At 40.7% G+C, this 22916-nt stretch overlaps 1 protein-coding gene and 1 long non-coding RNA gene across 2 annotated transcripts in view; one reads left to right on the top strand and one right to left on the bottom strand.

The window, feature by feature from the left end:
• Window positions 1–12422, bottom strand: part of oprm1 (opioid receptor, mu 1) — a 25227-nt gene extending 12805 nt beyond the window's left edge. The window contains exon 1 of the mRNA XM_058652429.1: window positions 11557–12422. Within this exon, the coding sequence (XP_058508412.1) occupies window positions 11557–11852 (296 nt within the window). The 5' untranslated portion in view covers window positions 11853–12422. The remainder of the gene's footprint in view (window positions 1–11556) is intronic.
• On the top strand, window positions 2675–20257 carry LOC131474521 (uncharacterized). Its single transcript, XR_009242297.1, has 3 exons — window positions 2675–2730; window positions 3020–3162; window positions 20170–20257. It is a non-coding gene; the product is annotated as an uncharacterized LOC131474521 (long non-coding RNA).
• Window positions 20258–22916: the final 2659 nt, after the last annotated feature.

The raw sequence follows: 22916 nt of genomic DNA on the forward strand, positions 1-22916 counted from the left end.
ACAACTTGAGGGGACGGAAAACACCAGCACCTCAAGTACATGTGTGTGAGAAACACGGGATGGAAACAACACCGAGGGAGGATGTTTGTTCTGCTTTGGATATAATGCTCAGTACCATCTCCATAGCACAATTCAACAGACACCTTGACAACAGTGGCAGACGCCTAAATGAAAAAGGCTTCCACTCTTCACCGTGCCGTCAAACCTGCCCTACTTTTAGATAAAAGGTTGTCAATGATCTGAGCAGTTTCAGGACCCGACGGAAAATCAGTCTGAATGTGTCTGATTTCCCACGAACCCTTAAGAGGATCATTCAACTTTAATTTCTTTTCATTTAAAGGGTAAAAATGACTTATAAGGTCCATCATAAAAACTAAAGTAATGAACTCTCATTTAATAGTCAAAGTAATAAAAGGCTGCGTGAAATATGCATTTCACCTCCTGACCGTTAAAAGTATACTTTTAACGCTCCAGCAGTACATAATTTGTCCTCAGAGCCATAAAGAATTTAAAAGAGGTTGAAAAACTGTTATTTTTGTAATACAGCGAGTGAACGGAGGGCCACAGAAGGATGTAGCTGTCGGAAAAAAACAACAGCGACAGGACTGTGGAGAAGAGAGAGAGGAGAAACACAACATAATAAGACCTATTTGTCTTATGTCCTAATGCTCCTGGAAATTGTTTCAGTAAATGGAGGTCATTAGATAGGCAGAGTTGGAGATATGCTGCAGTAGGCGCAGAGTAAATGTTGGTAAATGGACACAGACACACAAACAATAGTGTCAGTTCACTGATTTAAGATGCAGCTCTTATTCTGACTGATATAAAAGCACTTAAGAGGCATTTTAAACCCAGTGTGTTGACACTTGGCCTCGGGGGGAGTTTAAAGCAAGAGGCGATGAAAAGAGATATACAAATGTAAGTCACATTGATGCGAGTGCACTGTACGTGAACAAGCTTTCATTGTCAGCATAATACTAGGATCTGGCTGCTGCAGGAGAATAACAGCAGTAGTAGACGTAGCAGACCTTTTTCACCATGGTAACAATAAAAAACACACACGCAGTTAACTATGAGTAATGGTAATGCATGGAATGGTTTGGAAAAGATAAGCTCTTTGTCAAGGGTGGATGACAATCCATGCATGGGTACGAACCCCTTACCCCCACCCGTCAGTTTCCCATTATAAACTTAATCTGACTGCATTTTAGTGTAGTGGTTAGCGCTTGTGCCTTTGCAGCAAGAAGACCCGGCTTCGAGACCCGGTTGGAAGAAGGGCCTTTGTGCATGGAGTTTGTATATTCTCCCTGTGTGTGCGTGGGTTTTCTCCGGGTTCTCCGGCTTCCTCCCACAGTCCAAAAACATGCAATATGGAGATTAGGTAAAACTGGACACTCTAAATTGACCATAGGTGTGAGAGTGGATGGTTTTTTGTCTCTATATGTGACCGTGTGACGGACTGGTGAAAACGTCCAGGGTGTACCGTTCCCGCCTATGTCAGCTGAGACTCATGTGGAGGATAGAGCGGTAGAAGATGGATGGATGGGTGATTGTATTTGGGTCGAAACCAAACCAAACATTAACAGTTATTGTCACACTATTATCGCTTAATTATATCCATCGCCTGTCATTATCCAACCTCCACAACATTTTGACCACATTTCACATACAGAAAACATCAACATCACAAAGTCTGCCTGTTTGTGCTTTTATTCACTGCATACAACTAAGATGTTTGAGTGACGACGAGCAAACAAGGACCAATAATTCTAAATCTTTCTTTAGAGTCCAGTGTGTCACATTTATTGGTAAAAATGTAATATTTCTGCATTAAGATGTGTATGATTGCCTAATATTAAAAAGTGTTTTTGTAGCCTTATCTCTTAAACAAATAATATTTATTCATCTTCTATCGCTGTATCCTCCACATGAGGGTCGCGAGGGGCGCTGTACCAATCTCAGCTAAAAGAGACTGGTGATGACTCCGCCCACGTTAAGTAGGTACTCTTTTTGTAGTGGAGATGCAACCTAATCGTGCCGTGTTGTGCCGAGGCGAGGCGAGTAGAGCCGGTGGAAATACGCCATTTGTTCCGTCAACTCTCTCTTCTTCATCTGTTTGCTTTAAGCTCATTTTCAAACACTCACTTTTTATCTTGACTATTAAAACGCAGGTAAAGTTCTAACTAAGTAATGGCTTTTTGTTGACAAAGTGTCTAAGCTGGCCACGTCTTTAAATGCGTTCAATTTGTCATAGTTATTCTGTCCCTGAGCCCTTGATTTACAATAACAGGTCAGAGTGTTTCAAAGGCGGAGGAAGACAGAATGAACATTTATGAATTTAAAAGGTCAAGAGACAATCGTCCGCAGTGTGTTTCAGTAACATAGAAGGATGGAAGAGTGTCGTGACAAATGTGCTGCTATTCCAGCTGAGGGACTCGGATAAACAAGTCATGGTGATACATTCACACAAGCACACGATGAAGGATTGCACACAGAATCACACGCACAGTCTGTACTGACAAACGCAAACAATCGCTCACGGAAAAGTATTTCCTACATTTTCCAACTGAGCGTTAATGTTTCCAGTGACAGCGGGAGTTCACTTAGACAATAATATCATCCTGATTTTGTCAAGTCTGATAAAAGATGTTTCTGCGTGTGGTTTTTTTCTGTTTCAGAACCAACATCAGAATATTCCTGTCTGCCATCTGGAATCTTCTTCACTAACAGGTGGACCATCCATGTTTATTTATATTAAGCAACTTTGTGTATGATTTATAATGAACATTTGTTTCATTTGCAAATAAAACAGTTGCAGTTTGTTCAATGGCGGGAAAACAAGAGAATGAGCTGAACATATCAGCCAAAAGAAATCATTTATTATCATTTCTCACGCAGCCATTGACTGCACTGACTTTCACTCTGTACATATACGGTTTTATAATGCATGCTTACTATAATAATGTTAATAATTTCCCCCCGTTGTGTCACTCATGTCTTGTTTTGTATCGTCTTTTAGGAGTTCGCACATATTTGTTTTTGTCTCAAAGTCTTGAAATGCTGCCCGGCCCAGTCTCCATCTCTCGTCACATGCTGTGATGGAAAGCCAGTAAGCCAGATGCTTTACGTGGGATCTGAAGAGAAAGAGCGATTCTCGACAATGTAAGACAAATATCTTATATCTGATGATCCAAACTTAACACGTTCAGACACCACCAACACTCAAAGGGAAATTTGATGAACAAATCAATCAATAGTGAGAGGAACAGTCCTGATTGGCCTGACAGAGAAGGCCAATGTAATCAGAAAAACAACTTGTGAAGCAGTGGGGCGTAAACTCGCATAGAAATGTACAATTAATCCACCGTCACTTTTGAAGGTTCATAACACACAGCTGATTAAAAGCCCTCAAGGACATTTGTGCACAATTTAACGCGATAGGAACAGCAATTATCCCGCCGTCATATTAAGCGCAACCTGTCGTCTGTATGTTATGTGTTCTATTTTTGCAATGTGGCCCTGCTGGTTCCCCTCCATCTTGAGTATTGTTGCAGTTTAATTGATGATCTACTTAGGGCAGACTTTATGATCCTGTAAGATGATCATAATGTTGTGTTTATTGAAATGAATTTAAATCAAGGACAAAGTCAATAAGACATTGGCAGCAATAACATTAAACATCCTTCATACTTCATTTATTTTTAGGGAGTCAAAGACTAACAAAGACACACAAAAATAATGCTTTGGAACATGATAATATGTAATGGATGATGTCAGTACAGTAGATGTCAATGTCATAAATCGCAAACAACACCTGCCCACGTCACAGTGATTCAGTCTGAAATGTATGAAGAAGGGAGTCTATCAGGTTGTTATTTAGGAGCACTAGTAAAACAGCATCTGTTACTGTTCCCTTGCAAACTATATATAAATCAGCACTGCACACACTGGTGACCCTCAGTAATTCACCTGCCAAGTTTAAAGTCTGTCGACAAATATGCAATTAACAGACGGACAGACAGACAGACAGACAGACATCTCTTGCATTTCTTATAGGGATGTCCCGATCAGATATTGATATCGGATATTGGTCCGATATCAGCCAAAAAACGAGTATCGGATTATATCGGACTGCCTCTAAAATCTCCGATATAAGTGCTGCGAAACACGGGGGCTCTGAAAACACCCCCATTAACACTTGGTACTTTGCTCCTGATGAAATTAACCATAGACTGTATGAAATTTACATGGCAAAAATCGAATATTCTTATGTTGAAGGTTAAAATGTATGTAACCCATTGGTTAATAATAAATGGGTCAGTTTTTCTCATACCTGCTGTTGCTGACTATTGTTCTTTGTTGAAGTAATATCACTTGATCAAACCTATTCTAACATGATATTGTATCGGATCGATATCGGTGTGTCTGGCTACAATATCGGTATCGTATCGAAGTGAAAAAGTTGTATCGGGACATCCCTAATTTCTTATCCAAATTAAGTCAAATTTGACACTGCACACACTGGTGTATTCTATAGTGATTTACTCCTATGGCTGCCACAGTAACGGTACATACAGATCAAAGGAAGGTGAGGACAGCATCTGTTTACATACATTTCTCCATGTAAGACAAGAGGCTCGTTTAGCAATATTTCTGTCACATTTCTACCAATGTCTGAACTGCACACACTGGTGCCCTTATGGTATGTTTCCACTGAGTGGAACCGTTCGGTACAGTATGTATTTTGTTGCGTTTCCATTTGGAATAGTACCAAAATATCCGGCCCCAACCGTTCCTATTTTCTAGTGCCCTTCCCTTGAAGTACCAAAGTAACGGTACGGCACAGGTTGAGCTAGACCCACAACAGTCAGCTGATTGTGCGACAGAAAAACGTGACTCCCAATGCCCGCAGTCTATTCTCACCCAAAGCTTGACATCTTGTCGAGCTGCTGGATGTCCTCTGTTGTTGTCTGTTGTGTCACGTTCAATGACGTCGTTCGTTGTCGGCACACCGGTACAACATCGCGCTACGTATCTCGCGTCGGGCACAGTGCACACGCCCGCCGACCAAGCAAAGGTACTGTTCTCAGTCCAAACGCAAGCCTGACCGAAGGCTTTACCGCTCCAAACCGCACCGTATTGTACCAAACAGAACTGTATACCATGCCAAGTGTTGCTCATGTACTGAAGATCTCCTTTAAAGGGTCTCTCCGTGCCCTCGCCCCCCCTCTTTAATGCATTACCTCTGAACCTCTTGTGCACCCAAATTGCAGTGAGTTTTAGTTCTGTTAGATGTGCTGCACTTTAACATGTCAGCATTGATGTAGAAGAGAATGCTTCATAGTAAGTGGGTCACTTTGTAAATGATGGATGTAAAGTACAATAGAGCCCTTCAATTATCAAGTCGACGGGAGAGAAATGAGAATCTTTCCATTGTTCCCTCCACTATAATGACGCTTAATTCCCATCACAACTTTACAAAAATACAATCCTTGTATTTCTAAAAAAAAAAAAAACACCTTTTCTATTAGTCTCTCCACAACCAAGGACTGTCACATTCTTCAAGATTTCCTACTCTTAACTGGACATGGGAAGCTTTCTCTCTTTTTTAGTGAGCTCTCTTTTCCAGTGGTGTTACAAAGAATATTACTTAAGGAACTAATTGCATCTCTGCATGCTCTCTACTCATTAGTCTCTCCCTAACAATAAAGTACAATGTGTTCAGCATATGGAATTTCATTATCTGACACTGAGAGTTATTCAGAATTAGTGGCAGAAAGTTTTACTCTAAGGGAGGGCAGAGGTTAAGCTAAAATGTATTTTTCTTGACCCAGTATTCTAAGGCAAACAAAGAAATGGCAGCATCAAATCCACAGTTCTCAAGCCCTCTACTGTAGTTATTATTTAACAGCCATCGCGGATGTAGTACACACTAACTGAGTGTTTGGCGCTGTATAGCCTTTACAGGACTGAATGGCAGAGTGCAGAATTTACAAGTGTTTACAAAGCAGTGAAGAGCAAACACGGACGATGAAATGCTGTTTCTAAAGGACTGATGATAATATGGGTTGGCATAAGGTTCTGGGCTCCCGGAGGCTCCAGCAACTGTTGTTGATGCAGTCGATTCTGTTTAGTAGCTCTTCTGTGTTTAGCTGAGACAAGCCATACAAGGGACGCTCGTACCAACACAGCAAGACAAGCAGAAGTCGCACACTGTGTATTAGAGCTGAAACAATTCATCCATTAATAATCGATTACTCAATTAATCGACAACTATTTTGATAATCGATTAATTGGTTTGAAGCTTGTTTCATGATTTCTGATTGTTTAAGCTTCTTAGATCTGAATATTTTCTTCATTTTTTTGCTCTGGATAACAAAGAAATCATTTTGGTTTGTGGACAAAACAAGACATTTGAGAACGTCATCATTTCCAGGTTTGACGACAACATTTTTTAAGGTTTTCTGATATTTTATGGACCAAATGATTAATCGAGAAAATAATCGACAGATTAATCGATTATGAAAATAATCATTAGTTGCAGCTCTACTGTGTATCATGCATGAATCTAAAGATCTAAAAAAAATCTAAATCTTTCGAATCTAAAGCTTTCTAAACTTTCTACATGTAAGAAATTCATTACTTTAAGTTATACAAATGGCCATGATACTGTAAGTCATCCAAGATTAAGAAAGCATGTCACATTAAAATACAACTTCTTACTAGAAAATATTAATTCCTGTGTTAGTACGACTAAAACTGGACTGAAATTGTATTAAATCAAAAGTCAGACTAACACACACAGATCAAGAGTCGTGCTACTACTACATTATACCTTCTGTCGGAGTCGGACTCAAGCTGGACTGGGCACTCTGCACATGCCCCATGGTTTACAACCTCCAGCAAATACCCAAAAATAACAGGAAGGAAGTCGGTACACAGAAAAAAAAGAAAAACTGAGCAAAATTCAGGTCGGTACTTCTTTTTTTTGACTAACAAGGAAACACATTTTACACTCAGTCACCATAAAGAATTGATTATTTTTAAGTGAATGTACGGTAGGAAGACTCAACATGCTAACAACTAGCTGCATGCTAAAATGGAAACAGCCCCTGAGCAGAGAAACTTCAGTAAACTCGTAAACTGGGACAAGGACAGTAATGCAAGTGAATGACGTCGTCGAGCTACTTGACTGTGCCTAAAAACGTACTGCACGTACTTGCCACGGGTCCTTGAAATCCTTGAAGCTTCGTAAATTTGAATTTGATTTGCCCTAAATTGACATGGGTCATTGAAAGTGCTTGACTTTAGTTAAGTTGATATTTAGGTAAATGTGTTTGTTACAATTCCACCTACTGTTTCCTACCTAGAGTCGTAATTACTGCTGTGGACACTGTACGCCTCTCTGCCATTAATGAGAGGTTCCAGGCAGAACAATGAGTGACTAACGTTGAAGCAAGCGAGAGCAAATTACGTGACGCCTGGGAAATGCAAATTTCAACATCTCTTGCTCACCCGAAGAAAATTGCTTGCCCAAGATGCCAAGAACAATCTCTTGGCCAGATGCAGAGTGTGCTGCAAATCAATAAATGTGGTCGCCAATGTGCGAATTGGAAATTGGTATTAGTGTAGTTCCTCGTAGATCCATCTTTCCGTTTATGCAGGATTGGTTTTTCAAACTAACTGGCAACCTTGAGTCTCTGCGAAGGGAGGTGAAGATGGGTCAATACTTTCAAATTAGACTGCAGTACCTGTATTATACTATAGTTGAATATCTTACACACAGCCACTTTAAGCTGGTTTGTGTGTTCTTGTTTTTTTAAAAAACAAACTACATTTAGCACTAGTTCGATCTGAAGGGTTGTAACACCCAGTGAGTAATTTGTGTTAATGAGCGGGGAGTCATTCTCTTTCATCCCACACAACTCACCTGATAATTGCAGTTAATAATTACAGGCTGTAAACGTGATGCATCAGAATTAGACACTATTTCATCCTACATTATTTTACATACATTTTCACAGTACATGCACGCTCATATGGACAGGGCAGGGTATTCATTATTTTGCTGTGATCAGTCTTTGCTTTGTATGAACATGAATTGTGCAGCTCAACAGAAGCTAAAATTAGGCTTCTGTGGTCTGAGACGGACAAATCATGAGGTTGTCTTCCAAGGTTGCAGTCCCTCTAGTGCCCATTTCCCTGTTTGTGTTTACCTCCACAAGACGAATACAAGGACATGTGAGTGGGCTCACTCAATCCCACTTTCAAATTCAAATTTCCTAGAAAAGCAGCCATTAGGAGACACAATTGCATCGACTAATAGCATTTTTGAAGCACAAACACTTGAACAAACAGTTCAGACTTGAAAGATTTTAAACATATCCTGCTTTATCCCAATTTGGATAGTGGGTTGTTGTCGTCGAGCGTAAGATTAGTTCTTGTCCTGTCAGATGGTGGAAGCTATGAGAAATATGGATAGAAATATGGATCAATAGGCATTCGACTCATCAATTGATTGCACCAACTTTTTCATTACATCATGGTTCGTGTGAGCTATTAACTCGCACGTAAACAACAGCGACTCAGATGTTCAGAGGGAACTTGGACATCAGAGAGCTGAGTGAGTCCCAAAATGATTTTCCTGATGTGAAGGATGAACAGAATAATACAGTCTCGCATTTGTTGCACTGTTACATTACAGAGACACTCGGCTACTGAATGTGACCAACTATGTCGAGCAGCTCTTGGAGCTGGATGGGAGAGCGAGGCAGGGTACTCATCACAATCAAAACACCTCCCGGCGTTTCCATGGTAACAGCAAGCACTCTCCACTGGCGGCATATTCCTTGTGGAACCTGGTGGTTTCTGTTCAACCGCAACTGATTTTTCCAATTGAGTGTGCAGATCTCGACTCATGTGTTTGTTTGCACATGAGAAGTTTGCAGATGTAAGTGGGGAGCAAACAGACGAGGGACAAAGACGGTCGGCAAATGGACGGAGCGATAAAGAGAGAGAGAGAAAAGGTTTATGGCTCTAAGGTTATCATTGTTCTGACAGGAAGGGGGGAAAAACATCCCTCATCGACTGCCGTCACTATTTAATCTAGCTAAATTGCATTCAAGGCAATGACTGTAAAGCCGGGGACGAGGAGTTCAAGACTACATTTCCATTTACAAGTAAATATCCACTAAGTGTCATTAGCTAAATGGCTGTTCGCTATCTATGTGACGACAGAGAGAGAAAAAAAATGCAGAGAGCCAGGCAGAGGAAAAAGACAATGAGGAATGATTATGATGCGTGTTTCTCAGAGGAATGAGACACATCCTACTAACTACCCTAAAGATTTATCATAAAGATCTGAAAGTTGCTGTCAAAAACACTCTCACTCACACTGGAAGAGAGAGACAGAGAGCAGGAGAGGACGGGCAGGGTGTCCTAAATCCATTCCCTCAGCCATGGAGGAGACACCTAAAGCTCAAGTACCGCACTTCATCATCCATAATCTGCTTTGTAGACAAACTACTTCAGAATACATAATGCAAGCCCGTGTCTACCAGCACACACACATCATCAACCCCTGTTGATTTAACTTCCATCTGGCTGATGCGCTCCCTTTTTTTTGACTTCCACTTCATTTTGCTGCTGTGACAGCACCAGGGGGCGATCAGTGGGAAGCAATTTGGGTAGAAAACATCCAGCAGAGATGCAGAAAACTTTAGTCAAAGCAGAAGCACAGGAAGCATTCAAGTCTGCTCAAACCTCTGCCAAGGCTGCTCAGCTCTCACACTGCAGTTTGAATTTCTTCCTCAGGCCATAACCTAGATCTCCAGGAAAATGTCATAAAAATGTGTCTTGTACTTTCTGAGTTACCCCGTTCAAAACTAGACACAAAATGGAGACATGATCTCCTCCTTTTTCATGGATTTCTCCAATAAGATGGTGTCACCTGTCCTGTACAAGTTCAGCAAAGCAATTCTCCACTTGGCCAAAGTCAGTGACTCCATCAGACAAATAAAGATAAATAAAGATGGCCCGCTGCCCCCTTTATGTCCATTTCCCCCACTTGTTAACCTTTTCACGGGTCCCAATGAATCTTTCTGTCCCCTTCTTTGCTTCTGTCCATCACTCACCGGTCCTCATTTCCACTCCCCCTCCCTACCTGACTCTCTATCGCTCCCTGTCCCACCAATCTGTAGCCTTTTTTTTTTTTTTTTTATTACCTGAAAGATCCTCATTAGGAAGGATGTACAGCTTCAGCCAGGGAGCATGTAACCACAATAAATGTCAAATATGTGCATGTGCAATTACAGGCCATAAATGTACTCCAGCTCGTCACAGTGAAATATACCTGTGAAGGCTTGAAATCATAAGCACAGTAGGGTATTTTCTGTGTAATCAGGCTTTAGGTCAACACAAAAATAAAACCAGTACCAGTGATAATAATGATGATTAAGAGTTTAAAAACAAACAAACAGATTAAGTCAAATGCTTTTTTAATGTGTCTCTAAATGTGAACAAAAATAATGAATCCAGTGTGAAATGGCCCGTGGAATGGGGAATCTTGCCTTGACTGGACCTCATCAAATAATAATCATTCTTCTCATCTAAAAGTGACTAAAAGCTGCTGCTGTAATTACAATTTAAAAGAGCGTAAAAGACTTGTTTGACATATTAATTAAGCGGCTGCCCACGTGGGAATACAGTTGACATTTAGATTTTAGTGAGAAGCAGATTGAGGGCAAACACTGGAACGTTGAATTCCAATATTTTCTGCGTTGTTGAGACAAGAAAAATAGTCGTGTGTTGGGCTGACTCTCGGAACAATAGCAGTACAGTTTGTTCATTTCATGAAACAGGATAAACTATAAGATGGATGTTTTTGTTTTGTAGACTCACACCAGAACAGAGAAGGTGACATTATTTCATTCTGACATTGTGGATGAAGAGAGGGAGTGTAACCTTTATGAATCACATAAATAACATCTAATGATTAACAATTAACTTTGGCCACTTTATTAGGTACAGATAACCCCCTAATAAAGTGGCAGGAGTGGCACCTGGTGTGGTCTTCTGCTGCTGTAACCCAGCAGAGATGGTTTTTGTCTTTCTTCATTTTATACCAGTGTGGCTATTATTGTCCTTTGACCTCTGGCATCACCAAAGACATTCATCTTGACCATGTCTACGTGCCAAATATGGAGTGTGTGTTTATAAAGCAGCCTTTCCCTCCTCTTCATCTCTGCTCGCCTTTAGTGCGCTGGAGCAACTTGGAGCGAGGACGGAGAGCATTTTTACGCACGAACGGCAGCAAAGCTGTCAGTGGTGTTTTCATACAGTCTGATCTCGGCCTCGTAAACTCTGTGTGTACACAGAACAACATCCACACATGTATCCACACTAGTAACAGCAACAGGTCATCAGCCGTTTCCCTCGTGTTAGTTTGTTTATAAAGTGTTAAAGGTAAAACCAAAAACATGAACAGCTCCGTGGATGAAGCGCATCCACGCACTTGAGTGTTTTTTTTAGGGAGTGGGCTACTTTGGTGTCTCTTACCTGATGATGATGTACATAACCAGCACGTTGCCGACCAGCCCCACCATGCACACGATGGAGTAGAGAGCCGTGATGACAATGGCGATAATGACCGGGTTGGTGTCGTCGTAGTTCAGGTGGCTGCCGGCCAGTCTGCGGTCCCCGTCGCATCTCACCTCCGCGAAGCTGGCGGTGTTGTTACTGTCGGTGAAGTTCCCGCAGAAGCCGCTGCTGTTGTTGTTGTTGTTGTTGTTGTTGTACGGCACCGGGAACTGGTTCGGGTAATTCACGCCCGAGCCGTTAAGTGCGCTCTCCATGGTCCCTGTTGGGTGCGTGCAGCAGCGGGAGGTGCGGCGGCTCTCTCGCCTCCCTCAGGTGGCTTGTCGGCGGACTCGGTGCCTGTGGTGACCCGCGGTGTGAGTGAAAGGCGTCTCCGCTGGCAGGAGCTCTGCGTTCACGTGCGGCGCGGACCTTTATGCGAAATCTCACCGTGTAGAAGAATGTGGCAGCGCGTGATATTCGCCAGCCTGCGCGAGTCTCAGTTCACTGACGAAGCTCGCGCGGCACAGCGACCCTACACGGGACAGAGGGGACGGCGCGAAAATGATTTAGTTCGCTCCCTTCCTTCTACCTCACTTCCCTTCATCCCTTCATCCCTTCCTTCCTTCTATGCGCTTTCTTGATGTTTTCTCTTGAAAAAGGGAAGAAATGTTTGATAATGTGATGGAGGGCGGTGAGGCGTGGGAGAGAAGGAGAAAGGGATGAAATAAGCTTTTCCCCTTGTTTCCTTCAAAGGAAAGGATAGTAAAGCACATGGAGGAAAGAAGGAAGGAAGGGAGTAAGGAAGGAAAACACTCCACTGCCCTCCACAATGTAATCACACCTTCCTTCCTAAGGATATGTGAAGCACATGGAGGAAGGAAGGAAGGAAGGAAGGAAAACACTCCACCACCGTCCATAATGTAATCACACTTTTCTTCCTTCCTTCTTCCCTTCCTCACTTACAGTCCCCTTTATTCATTCCTTCCTTCACTTCTTTCATTCCCTGCTTCTTGCCTCACCTTCTTCCCCCCCTTCTTCCATCCTTGCGCTCATTTCCTTCTCACCTTTCCTAATTATATAAATATGTTTTTTTTTGTTTTTTAAAGAACCAGTGTATGTATTCAAAATGAATAACTCATAAAGAATGAGTTTTAAATGCTTAATAACCAGTTATATGCACTTAAACCTGTTTAATTAAAATGCAACATGGGTGTATATCAAGTACATACACTGAATGTCAAGTAGCCTAAAATATACATAAATCTGATTTCTGCATTTAAAACAGTTTCATTTGTGTTTGACTCACAAACATGCATCACATTGAGTTTATTAGTCTATTCACATGACATCTGTGGAATCCAAAGGGATGGGAATTTTATTGAAATACATACATTGTAAATATTAGGCCCTAAATATTTACGAGTGTTCATCCTCGTATTTCTTCTTTCCTAGTTCCAATCATTCCTCTTGATCACCGTCATGTGTGTGTTTTATTTAGTTTAATCACTATTTACAGTAAATCTGTTTAATTGTAGTATCATTGAGAGAGACAATACAAGACAAGGGGAAACCTTTTGATAAATAAAAAGTAAGTACAGTCTCACAGACATAAAGAGACAGTAATGGATGTCGAGGAGGGATCTGGGGATTATTTGTCAGGTTTTGTCATGCGTGTACAGTACACGTAACGCTTTGAAGACTCTCCCCACTTTGTGATTTCTGTTTCTCTGTGCTGTATTCTAATGAGCGAAGCCGAGCGAGGAATGTGGCAGTGTAATCCAATAGGGATTGATTTTAATCAAGATAATGTCCCCGCTTGTCTCATTACAGTTTCAGAGAGGCACGAATTGGGCAAAGATCATTTGCTAAACGTGCTGGAGGCCCATTTTGGAGCAACACTGCTCAACACTGCTCAAAGTCAACATTGATACGTTTCTACGGTGGCTGTAATCAACGAAACCCCCAGAATAAAATAAGAAAAAGTCAGCTAATTACAGTATATCCTTGAGAGAACAGAGAGTGCGTTCTGTCGGCTTTGTGTGAGAGAGGCTTTTAACACTTGGCGCACACATTGGCTTCTTTCAGTTGAATTGTGACAATGTGTTTTGGTTTGATATTGTGTTAAGTAGATGTCCTCTATGCCTGTGGCCATGATGTTTGCCTTGAAAATAATATACGCAAGTAAGGTCAACTTCACACAGCTTGGCTGTGTTGCTGCGCCGATGGTCGTATGATTCAGTCAGTGGTGCGACGAGACCCAGCAGAATTACTCCAAGAGGCTTTCAGTCATTAACAGTGGTACGAAGCAGATGGTTCAAGGATATGTTTGGGGTTTTTTTCCACGTCTATTCTAATACAGCAGGGAATTTCACTCTGAAATGACAGAGGTTTGAAGATATCCACTTTATTTATCTGCTGAGGACTCACGAGGGTGAGCTGAAAAGTTCATCCGCTGACCAAATTCAAATTCAAAGAACTTTATTTGAGGGGCTTTTTTTTGTAAGTATGCCAAAATATAAATGTAAGAACCAGGTATAAATTTAAAATAACTGTATTTACAAGTTGCAATGGGAAGTAAATGGAGACAATAACAACAAAAGATGTGTTCAATAAAGCGGTTAATGTATTATGACAAAGGTGATTTTAACCCTTTAACACTTTGACACTGTCGTATGTTACATTTTAAATTTAACATGCAAAATCTGGTGTTCAAATAAAACTTTTAGTTTTTCCTTCATTTTAAATTGTTAATACGCTATTTTAACATGCTTTAAATTGTAAATAACTGCCAGATATTGAAAGTTATTCTGGAAAAATGGGCAAAAGCACTTACTGTTAAGCAAAAAAAAAAAACAGGTGTGTTCTTTATTCTTATTTCCATTTTCATCCAAGCTTTACAATCAGTGCAGCTGTGTTTAGATACTCTGTGAGGCGTGGTTAAAAAATATTGAAATAATAAATATTAGCATGTATATTAAGGGTGGATAACAATTATGATGAACAACTGTTTAAAGTTTGGTTGTGTTTCAAAAGTTACAAAACAACATAACAGTGAAAGATTTACAACAACAACAACAACAATAATAATAATGAGGCTTCAGTATTTCTAAAATCCAGACCTAGAAGAGGAACTAATGACAGACTAATGATTCTTTTAGCCAACGTGAGAATATAAGCCACACTTAAATATGGTCTGAAGACGTTTTTAAAGACATGTGTCGAAGTTGTGTGTACAGGGTAAGAATATGATCTTATATTTTGAACCTTTGCTAAGCGTTAATGAGATGAATGAATGATGTTTTGAAGAGAAGAGCTGTTGAGGCTGGATGTGTCAGTAAAATTCACACATAATATCATCATTTCCCCCCTTGAAGGACTGTCACCACCTTTATACACCTTGTGTGAAGTGATTGGGAGGCAGGGGCTCCGTCCTGTTGCCATGGTGAGGATGAACATTATACTTTTCATGAAAGGCAACACCTTTCCAGCCTCCACAGGCAGTTATTTGTCCCACAGTCAGAGCATATTGGATAAATTTCCTCAAGTGACAATAAACGTAAAACTCACAGCACTTCACCTGCCTGCACAATTAGAATACAGCCACGAGGTGTAAAATCAAAATGATTGACTCATTTTTAAAACAAGAACTCTGCTGCTTAGAACAAGAACGGCTGTGCAAATGCACCAGTCACGAAAAGGTGCAGGATATTATTTTTTATTTGTTAGTGGAAACAACAACAGAAATATGTTCTATTCCAGGCATGAGTGAAGGTTTTATTCATGAAAACAAAATCTGACATTGGTTCACAAAAATAAATAAATGAAGACGTGGAAAAAAAAGTAGTTCATGAACACATATTGAATGCAGTCTGCATGCACATGTGAGAAGGGTTCATTGAGACACAGTGACTGTTAATAAGACAAATAAACACTGCTTTATTAGAAATATGATCCTAATGTAACAGCTGGATCAGGACGTGGACTCAAAAACAGGACACTTAAAAGAAAGCTGAAGAAAAAGCTTGACAAATTGGTTCAGTGCACTGTTTTGGCTGTCAGCAGACGTACAATAGACACAAGGCTGAAGTGAGAGTCGCAATCTTTTTTTGGAGATGAGCAAGAAAAATGCTATCAGGTGAGTGTGGAGCACTTTCAGAGGCTGAGGCTCAGTTGTTTTTCTTCCAGGTCTAGGTTTCTCAATCCTGGTCCTGGGGACACCCTGTCCTGCATGTTTTAGATGTTTCCCTGCTCCAACATATAAATGATCAGCTCATCAGTGAGTTCTGCAGACACCTGGTAACGTGCCCTCTATTTGAAATTAAGGTGTGCTGCAGTATGCAAGGACACAGGGCAGTGGGTCCCCAGGACCAGGATTTAGAAACCCTGGTCTAGCCCGCAGAACGCAGGATTATATCACCCCAGTTTGAAGTCCTGAATCACAGCTCTCTCCACCCCTCAAAGCGTGCTGTGTGTGTGCTGGTTTAACTCCCCAATCAATCAAAACATCCTAAAAATCTGATCTATTTAAACATATCTAATATAAATTAAACATATTATGACCCTCATGTGGAGGTTAAAGTATAGTATAAGATGAATGAATGAATGCATTTTACTTTCATTGATGTGAAAATACATGTTATTTTTACCTTTACATGGACTGTAACAATGCAAATGTCCCTGTTGTGGGACTTCTAATGGATTATTTTATTGTTTTGTTCGTGATTGTTTTCAGTTGCAGTTTTGTGCTGTACCAGTTTTATTAGTTTTGATGGACCCTCCAGTTACTATTTTTTATGTGACATGTAATACTGGAGGTAATGGAGACACATCAACGCAAACACCAACCTGGGATGTGTCTCAGTAAAATAATTCCTCTGAAATCTCTTCATTCTATCATCAAATGCTACTAAGCTAAAATATTTTGTATTTTTATTCTTTTAGATTTTATTTTAATTATTCATTCTTTATTTCCCCCCCTTGGCTTCACCAAGCCCGTTGTCGTGTTGTTTTCAATGAATTTTTTTTTTTATTTCTTTCTTATTATTTTCTTTAGGTTTAGGTGAAAGGTGCATGACTGCTCTGCTGCTGGCACACAAAAGAATCCTGGGAAATGTTGGCTCTGTAATCGAAGGAGCCAACGATTCGTGTGACAGATGGGACCGTCCACATTGTGGCGCTGTGAGGCATTTTGACAACATCCACATTGAGTGCATGGTACACAGCTTTTGTGTCTCGGATGAACTCGTAGACACACAAACTGTGGGTTAGGTCTCTGGAAATGGATGATTATTGTCACTTTCTACATATGTAGACAGAGCTGTTTCTGTGCGTCAGTGTCTCCTCTGTTTGATGTCATTGTCGTCACGTTTGTTTACATGAGGCGAGACGTGCAAAGTAATGCTTGTATTATCAGTGTGAGCTGGATCATTCCTTCACATACTCACATACGTACACAGTTGCTCTCCCGTATACGTTCATGAACAGTGACGCCTGAAAGGACTATGTATGGTTTGTCCTCCAGAACAGGAAATGATGTTTCCTCTGATTTGACAACAAACCTTTACAGTTACTGGGTTTTTGTGTTTTCATGCGGATGAATAGGTTTTTGAGAACTTCTGCATCGACAATATTCAATTTTTGTTTAAAAACACATACATTCTACTCTGAATAAACCTGCTTTGGTGTTTTAGGACCCTTAAAAATGGAGGAGTGTAAAACTCCAGGACATTTGGAAAACAATGGCGCAGTATCCCACAATTCACTTCCTGGCTGGTTCTTATCAGCCGCAACTCGACTGTCAGCTGTGAGTGAAACGATCTGTTTATACACTCACTCACTGCCAAATAAAAAAAAAAACAACGATTTTTCACTCTTGTTGTTTCTTTGGTAATACTCTCCGACACTTCACAAACAACTGCAGAGGAGAGAGGCAACTTCCTGCATGCAGCACATGCATGGCCATCACCAGAAAGGTCACATAATAGCCTATACAATTTCAACGGTGTTACTATGGACACAGTACTTTGGAAATGGCACTAAAACCATTTTTGATCTAAAAACAGAATTTTTAAATGAAAATTGAGTAGTATGCATGTAACCTTCACATGTGTGAACAGGTTTCATTTTAAACCCAGAGGTGGGAAAACGTTCAAATCCCAACTTTCAAAAATACCTATGTGAACGAGACCTAGGGCCACACGTTGGGTGTAGCACTCTCACCCCCCCCCGACCCTCATGTGGAGGACAAAGTGCTAGAAAATGGATGGATGGATGAACTAGAGCTGACTGCTGCGAGGCGGCTGAATCCTGGAGGTGGTTTCTGATTAAACACTAGTGAGAGTAAGCAAGGCAGGGCGTATTATAGAGCCGTGTTGAGGGTGGAGCAATGACAGGAAGTCAACTAATCTGTTACAAGAGCACAATGTAGGATTGAAAATATCAGAAGAGAAAGACGAGAAACACATGAAACCTCAGTTCATTCTACTAATTCAATGCATCTTCCCTAGTCTGTCTTTTTAGAACTCTTCAGTGTGTCAGGATGGTATCTGTCTGTGTCCTCTCCTTGGTAACCTGCTGCCATGTAATAGTAAGACGTCACTTCTTACATGACCGGCTTCACCTTTTTATAATATCATATTTGATGTTATATTCAGCTCAGGAAGTCGCTGTAGCTTTGAGACGTGAATACGCATCAGGGATACTGTGATGTTATGCATCGACGTGCTATGTTAAGAACATGCACAGCGGGAAACATGTACACTATCATGTGAAACTGCTTATGAAAACATTTAGCAGCGTTTGGCAGTTATAAAACACTGGAGCCAGTAAATTCTCTCCTGCTGGCAGATGGCACAGCGGGAGAGAACTTTGAACTTCTGTAATAACAGAGCTCTCTTTAACTGCGAGAGCATTGGTGATAAACAAATGTACAAATTTATGAAATAGGTGAAGCGGTTTGCGTCAGAAAAACATGGACAAACACCCCAGTGCTGACAACGAGGCACAAAGGTCAGAGGTTAACGACACAGCACAGGGACGTTGATAATGTGATAGCACAGCTATACCACTTAAGAACACATTTAGTTTTATTGACTGAGACCAGAGTAATTTTATAAATATTAGAAAAAAAAAAATTGTTTCTGACATAAGAAATATTAGAAAAAGGCGTTGCAAACAAGACCCTCAGTAGATGCATAGTTGACGGAGGCTTGACCAATGACAACAGTGCATTTGATCGAGTAAATTCACACTTCAAAGAGAATGTGACAAAACTTTCTGCCATTTAAACCTTTGGGGCAAGGGTTTCAAAAGTCAATTTTTAAAAAAAATCAGATATGGTTTTTTTTTTACATTTTATAGTAACATGGTCAACAAATAGTGGCGAGTAAAAGTGCAGGTAGTTAGTCTCATAAAAACTATTATGAGACAGATTTTACTTTTAACCAATGATGCACTTGATGCATTAAAACTACAATTTGTGTCATTTTAATGTTTTCTTTTTCTTTTGTGGCAGGGACACAAGCCTCTTTTTCAACAACTTATTCAATTAGCACACACAGCCCAAATACACCCTAGTGAGAACGTCATCTTATTTGCACACAAGCAGCTGACAGTTGAGGTGAATATCAGCTGATGTGGATGTACAGCCGATAAATCAGCTCTAGCAAACACAAATGAGCATATTTATAATCCCCAAGCGTTTCCTGTGATCATGGAGTGTGTTAGTGTCACATGTAGGAGTACCTGCTCTGCAGTGTTTCCAACAAATGTAAACAAATGAAAAGACAGAGGAAGCTGCCGAAAACAGCCGGTGTTCAGTCTTTGTCTTTCTGTCCAGTAAATTTTGTCAAACAAAGCACATATTGCCAAAGAGGCAAACAAGGTCTCGTGTGTTGTTCCTTCTCCCTGTTTAATCAGTGATAGTGCATCTGATAATAAAGTAATTCCCCAGCCAGCATGTCAATGTGCGCCCCATAAGAGTTATATTTGGGTGGACAATATGGGCCCCAAGTGGGTTTATCCATGCTTGTTGCTCACATGGGCTTCTTGTCCAGGGTCCATGTTACTGAAACCATAAGGGACCTGCATAATTTGTCCACTCACTCCCACTTAATACCCACTTAGCACACAAGTAGCCTGGAAAGGGTACAAGTGGGTGTAAGCGTGTGGCCAAACACAAGTGGGGCCATCAGGGAAACCATGGACAAACCTACTTAGGAACCATATTTTCAGCCTGAATTTTCCTGTGGGCCCTCATTGACACGCAGGCTGGATCATATTATCTTTTTTTTGTCTTTACTCAAAACTGCATTAATCAATACATGTTATATTATGGACGAATGGCAGATGGTCAGTATGTTAGACTACTCTTTATGACCACTCAAAGCACTTTACAAAGCAGTTTTGCAATTTAATCACACATTCATTCTCATATTTGCCCACCCATTGACCTTGACCCCTGACCTTGTGGTTGGACAATGACCTGCTCAACCCCTAAACCACCCCTAAAATTAAAAAAAAATTGCAGATATTTATTAAATTACTAAATTATGACTTCAACTCAATCTTACAAATCTGTTTTCCTCTCTGCAGTCAGTGTCATTTCAGATGCGCTGAAATCCTCCTACCCCTCATTCACCGTGTCCACTGACCACGTTGAGACCAGTGAAGTCATTATCATCATCATCATCATCATCATCGACTGCCTGAGGACAGAAGACTCATCTCACTCCACCATCATCTGCTGGGTAGGATGAGTCCTTTAGGATGCTTAATGTTTGCTGCAGGCATCAGAGGGAGGTGGAGCAGAAGGTTAAAATGTCTTCCAGGGCAGGTCAGTGTGTGAGGGTTATTTTTTGCACTTTGAAAAAAGCCAGCTGCAGACCTGTTACCGCACCAGGATGCCATGAGTCAGAACACTCTCATTGGAGCAATGACAGCAGGACAGCAGCAGCTGATGTGAAAGGTGCATTTGTCCAACCCTACCTACTTTATGTAGGTAGGGTTGGACAAATGCTTTTTTCTTGGCAGTAGCTTTCCCAAAAAAACTCTTTTGTTTGCGAACAACAAACAACCACCTTTTCTACTATAACATTGCTGCAACTGTCTCGTGTCTTGTTGAATTTTTAGCAAGCTAGCACGAGCTCTGGCGTTGTCTTCTGAGGAATGTGCGATTATGAAGTGGGGCCAGTTTGATTGAATGCATCACGCTCCAATTAATTAGTTTGGGCTGCTCAAAACTCAAATCTTATACTTTATTAATCCCCCGTGTCATTAGCACATTTTGATTCATGGTACTGGTGTTACGGGACGTTCTGCAGTCTTAGTCATATACAGGGAATAAATGAAAGGGCTCCGAAACAGAGCCTTGTGGAACGCCTGTGCAGAATGAGAGGGTAAAACAACAGTGGGGGACCCAACTTGATTGACTGTGGCAGTCAAAATAAGACGCTCCATGTCCACAGTCAGATGTTGTGTTTGGTTGGACATCTGGTGGAACAGTCTGCTGGGATGGATGCTATAGAAGGCAGCTCCGAAATCCACAAGCAACAGCTGTGCAAATGTTCCTCGGAGCATGACACACGTGCAGTGAAAGAGTAATGATATAAAGTGGAATTAGTTTAGGTATAGCTAACATTATCTTTTCAGCACAACTTATCATTTTTACTCAGTCAACACACTGTATAAACGGTGTCATAATGATGTCATATGTAACGGCATTATAGCAATATTGAAGATGTTTGAGAACAGTATCATCGCTCAGTGACTTGAAAGTCACATTCCTCCTGTCCAATATCAAATGAAGAGCAACAACCGGGACTGTGAAAGTGTATGGCCTTTAAATGAAACTGTAACAACCTTTAGTGGTCACCCTTAAGATGCTTGTAAAGGGTTATGATGTGCTTTTTCATCATTGCAACAAATGTTTTTTTCCCCTTCGACATAATGGGGTGGAGCAGAGGCAAAGGAAAGAGACGACAAAGGCAGTGATGCAACATAATGGATGCTGCTGTAAAACACCAAGTACAAACAAACACAGGATATAATGGGACCCCTGGTGGAGCCTGCTATCTAGATAATGATTCTCTTTATTTCTTTATTTATGTTTCAAAATATTAGGTGGCACAAGAAGTTAGCCTTACAATCTGAAAACTGAAATCAATCACTATCATTTTCTCTATGTACACTTATGTGTGGGATTTCTGTGAGAATTAGGCACATGGTTAAGGGGAAAAATTAGCACTTAGCACACCACCATGGTGGTGGAATTTGTCTGAAGGTAGACAACAATATGATGACAGGATAAGAATGACTCACCTTGTTGTGAAGTGGTGTCTGAGTGTCTTTTGAATCATTGCTCTTCAGTGTAAGTTTTAACTTCAGTGTTCATTTGTCGTCTGTGTACCCGTCATATTCAGCTGGAATCTAACTTCACTTGATCCCCTGTGTCTGCAAAACAAAGAGGAAATCATCCCACTGCAAAACAGGCACCATAATGGGAACTGATAGCGGTAAATCCAAGACCAAACGATGTGTCTCAGAAATGGGTTATAATGTATTTTACTTTCTTGATTGCTGTTAAGAGGGTCACTGGTTCAACTCCTGGTTTCATCATGGGTTTTTCTCTCTCTGGAGTTCAATTTGTTTCTGCATCTAGTTTTTTTTTTTTTCCTTTCTTCTTCCAACAGTTTAAAGACACTTTAAATTAAAACCCATTTTTAGTTTTTGTAGCCTTAGAATATAATTTATATATTCTTTGGACTTGATTTACAGAGGCCACCATGCTGCAACGGTATCTTTCTACACCAGTCCAAATGTGCGTTTTATCTTTTGAAGCTGTGAAAAAAAACAGCTCCGCCCACAGATACTTACTAGGAAATTACTTATTTACTTACTTACGTACTCACAAAAACTTTTATAATTGGTCCAGTAGATTGCCCCCCGTCAGACGGCAATGGTTGCAGTGTAATCTTACAGGGCAATCACACCCTCCAATAAATGGCTCTGATTGTTATTGTAAGAGTTATCATTATCATCATTATCAGAGCAAACGTTTCAAGCTTCTTCTTCCTGCAACAACTCTCAGGTTTCGCGAGACTACGTGAGATCACGCGAGACCAGTGCCGGCCCTGAGTAATTTGGTGCCCTAGGCAAGATTTTAGCTGGCGCCCCCTTGCATCGCAGCAGTCAATTTCACAATCAACTTTCATACAATCACACAGAAACTGCATGTGTGTATTCAAGATTTTCTTTCTTTGAGTAAAAAATATCACACCAAATATAAACTAAAGAAAGAAACAAGTGATAAAATTAAAAAGGACAGGAGCACCTGTTGCTGT

This window comes from Solea solea, chromosome 15 (assembly GCF_958295425.1).
Source record: "Solea solea chromosome 15, fSolSol10.1, whole genome shotgun sequence".
In the NCBI taxonomy this organism is placed as follows: Eukaryota; Metazoa; Chordata; class Actinopteri; order Pleuronectiformes; family Soleidae; genus Solea; species Solea solea.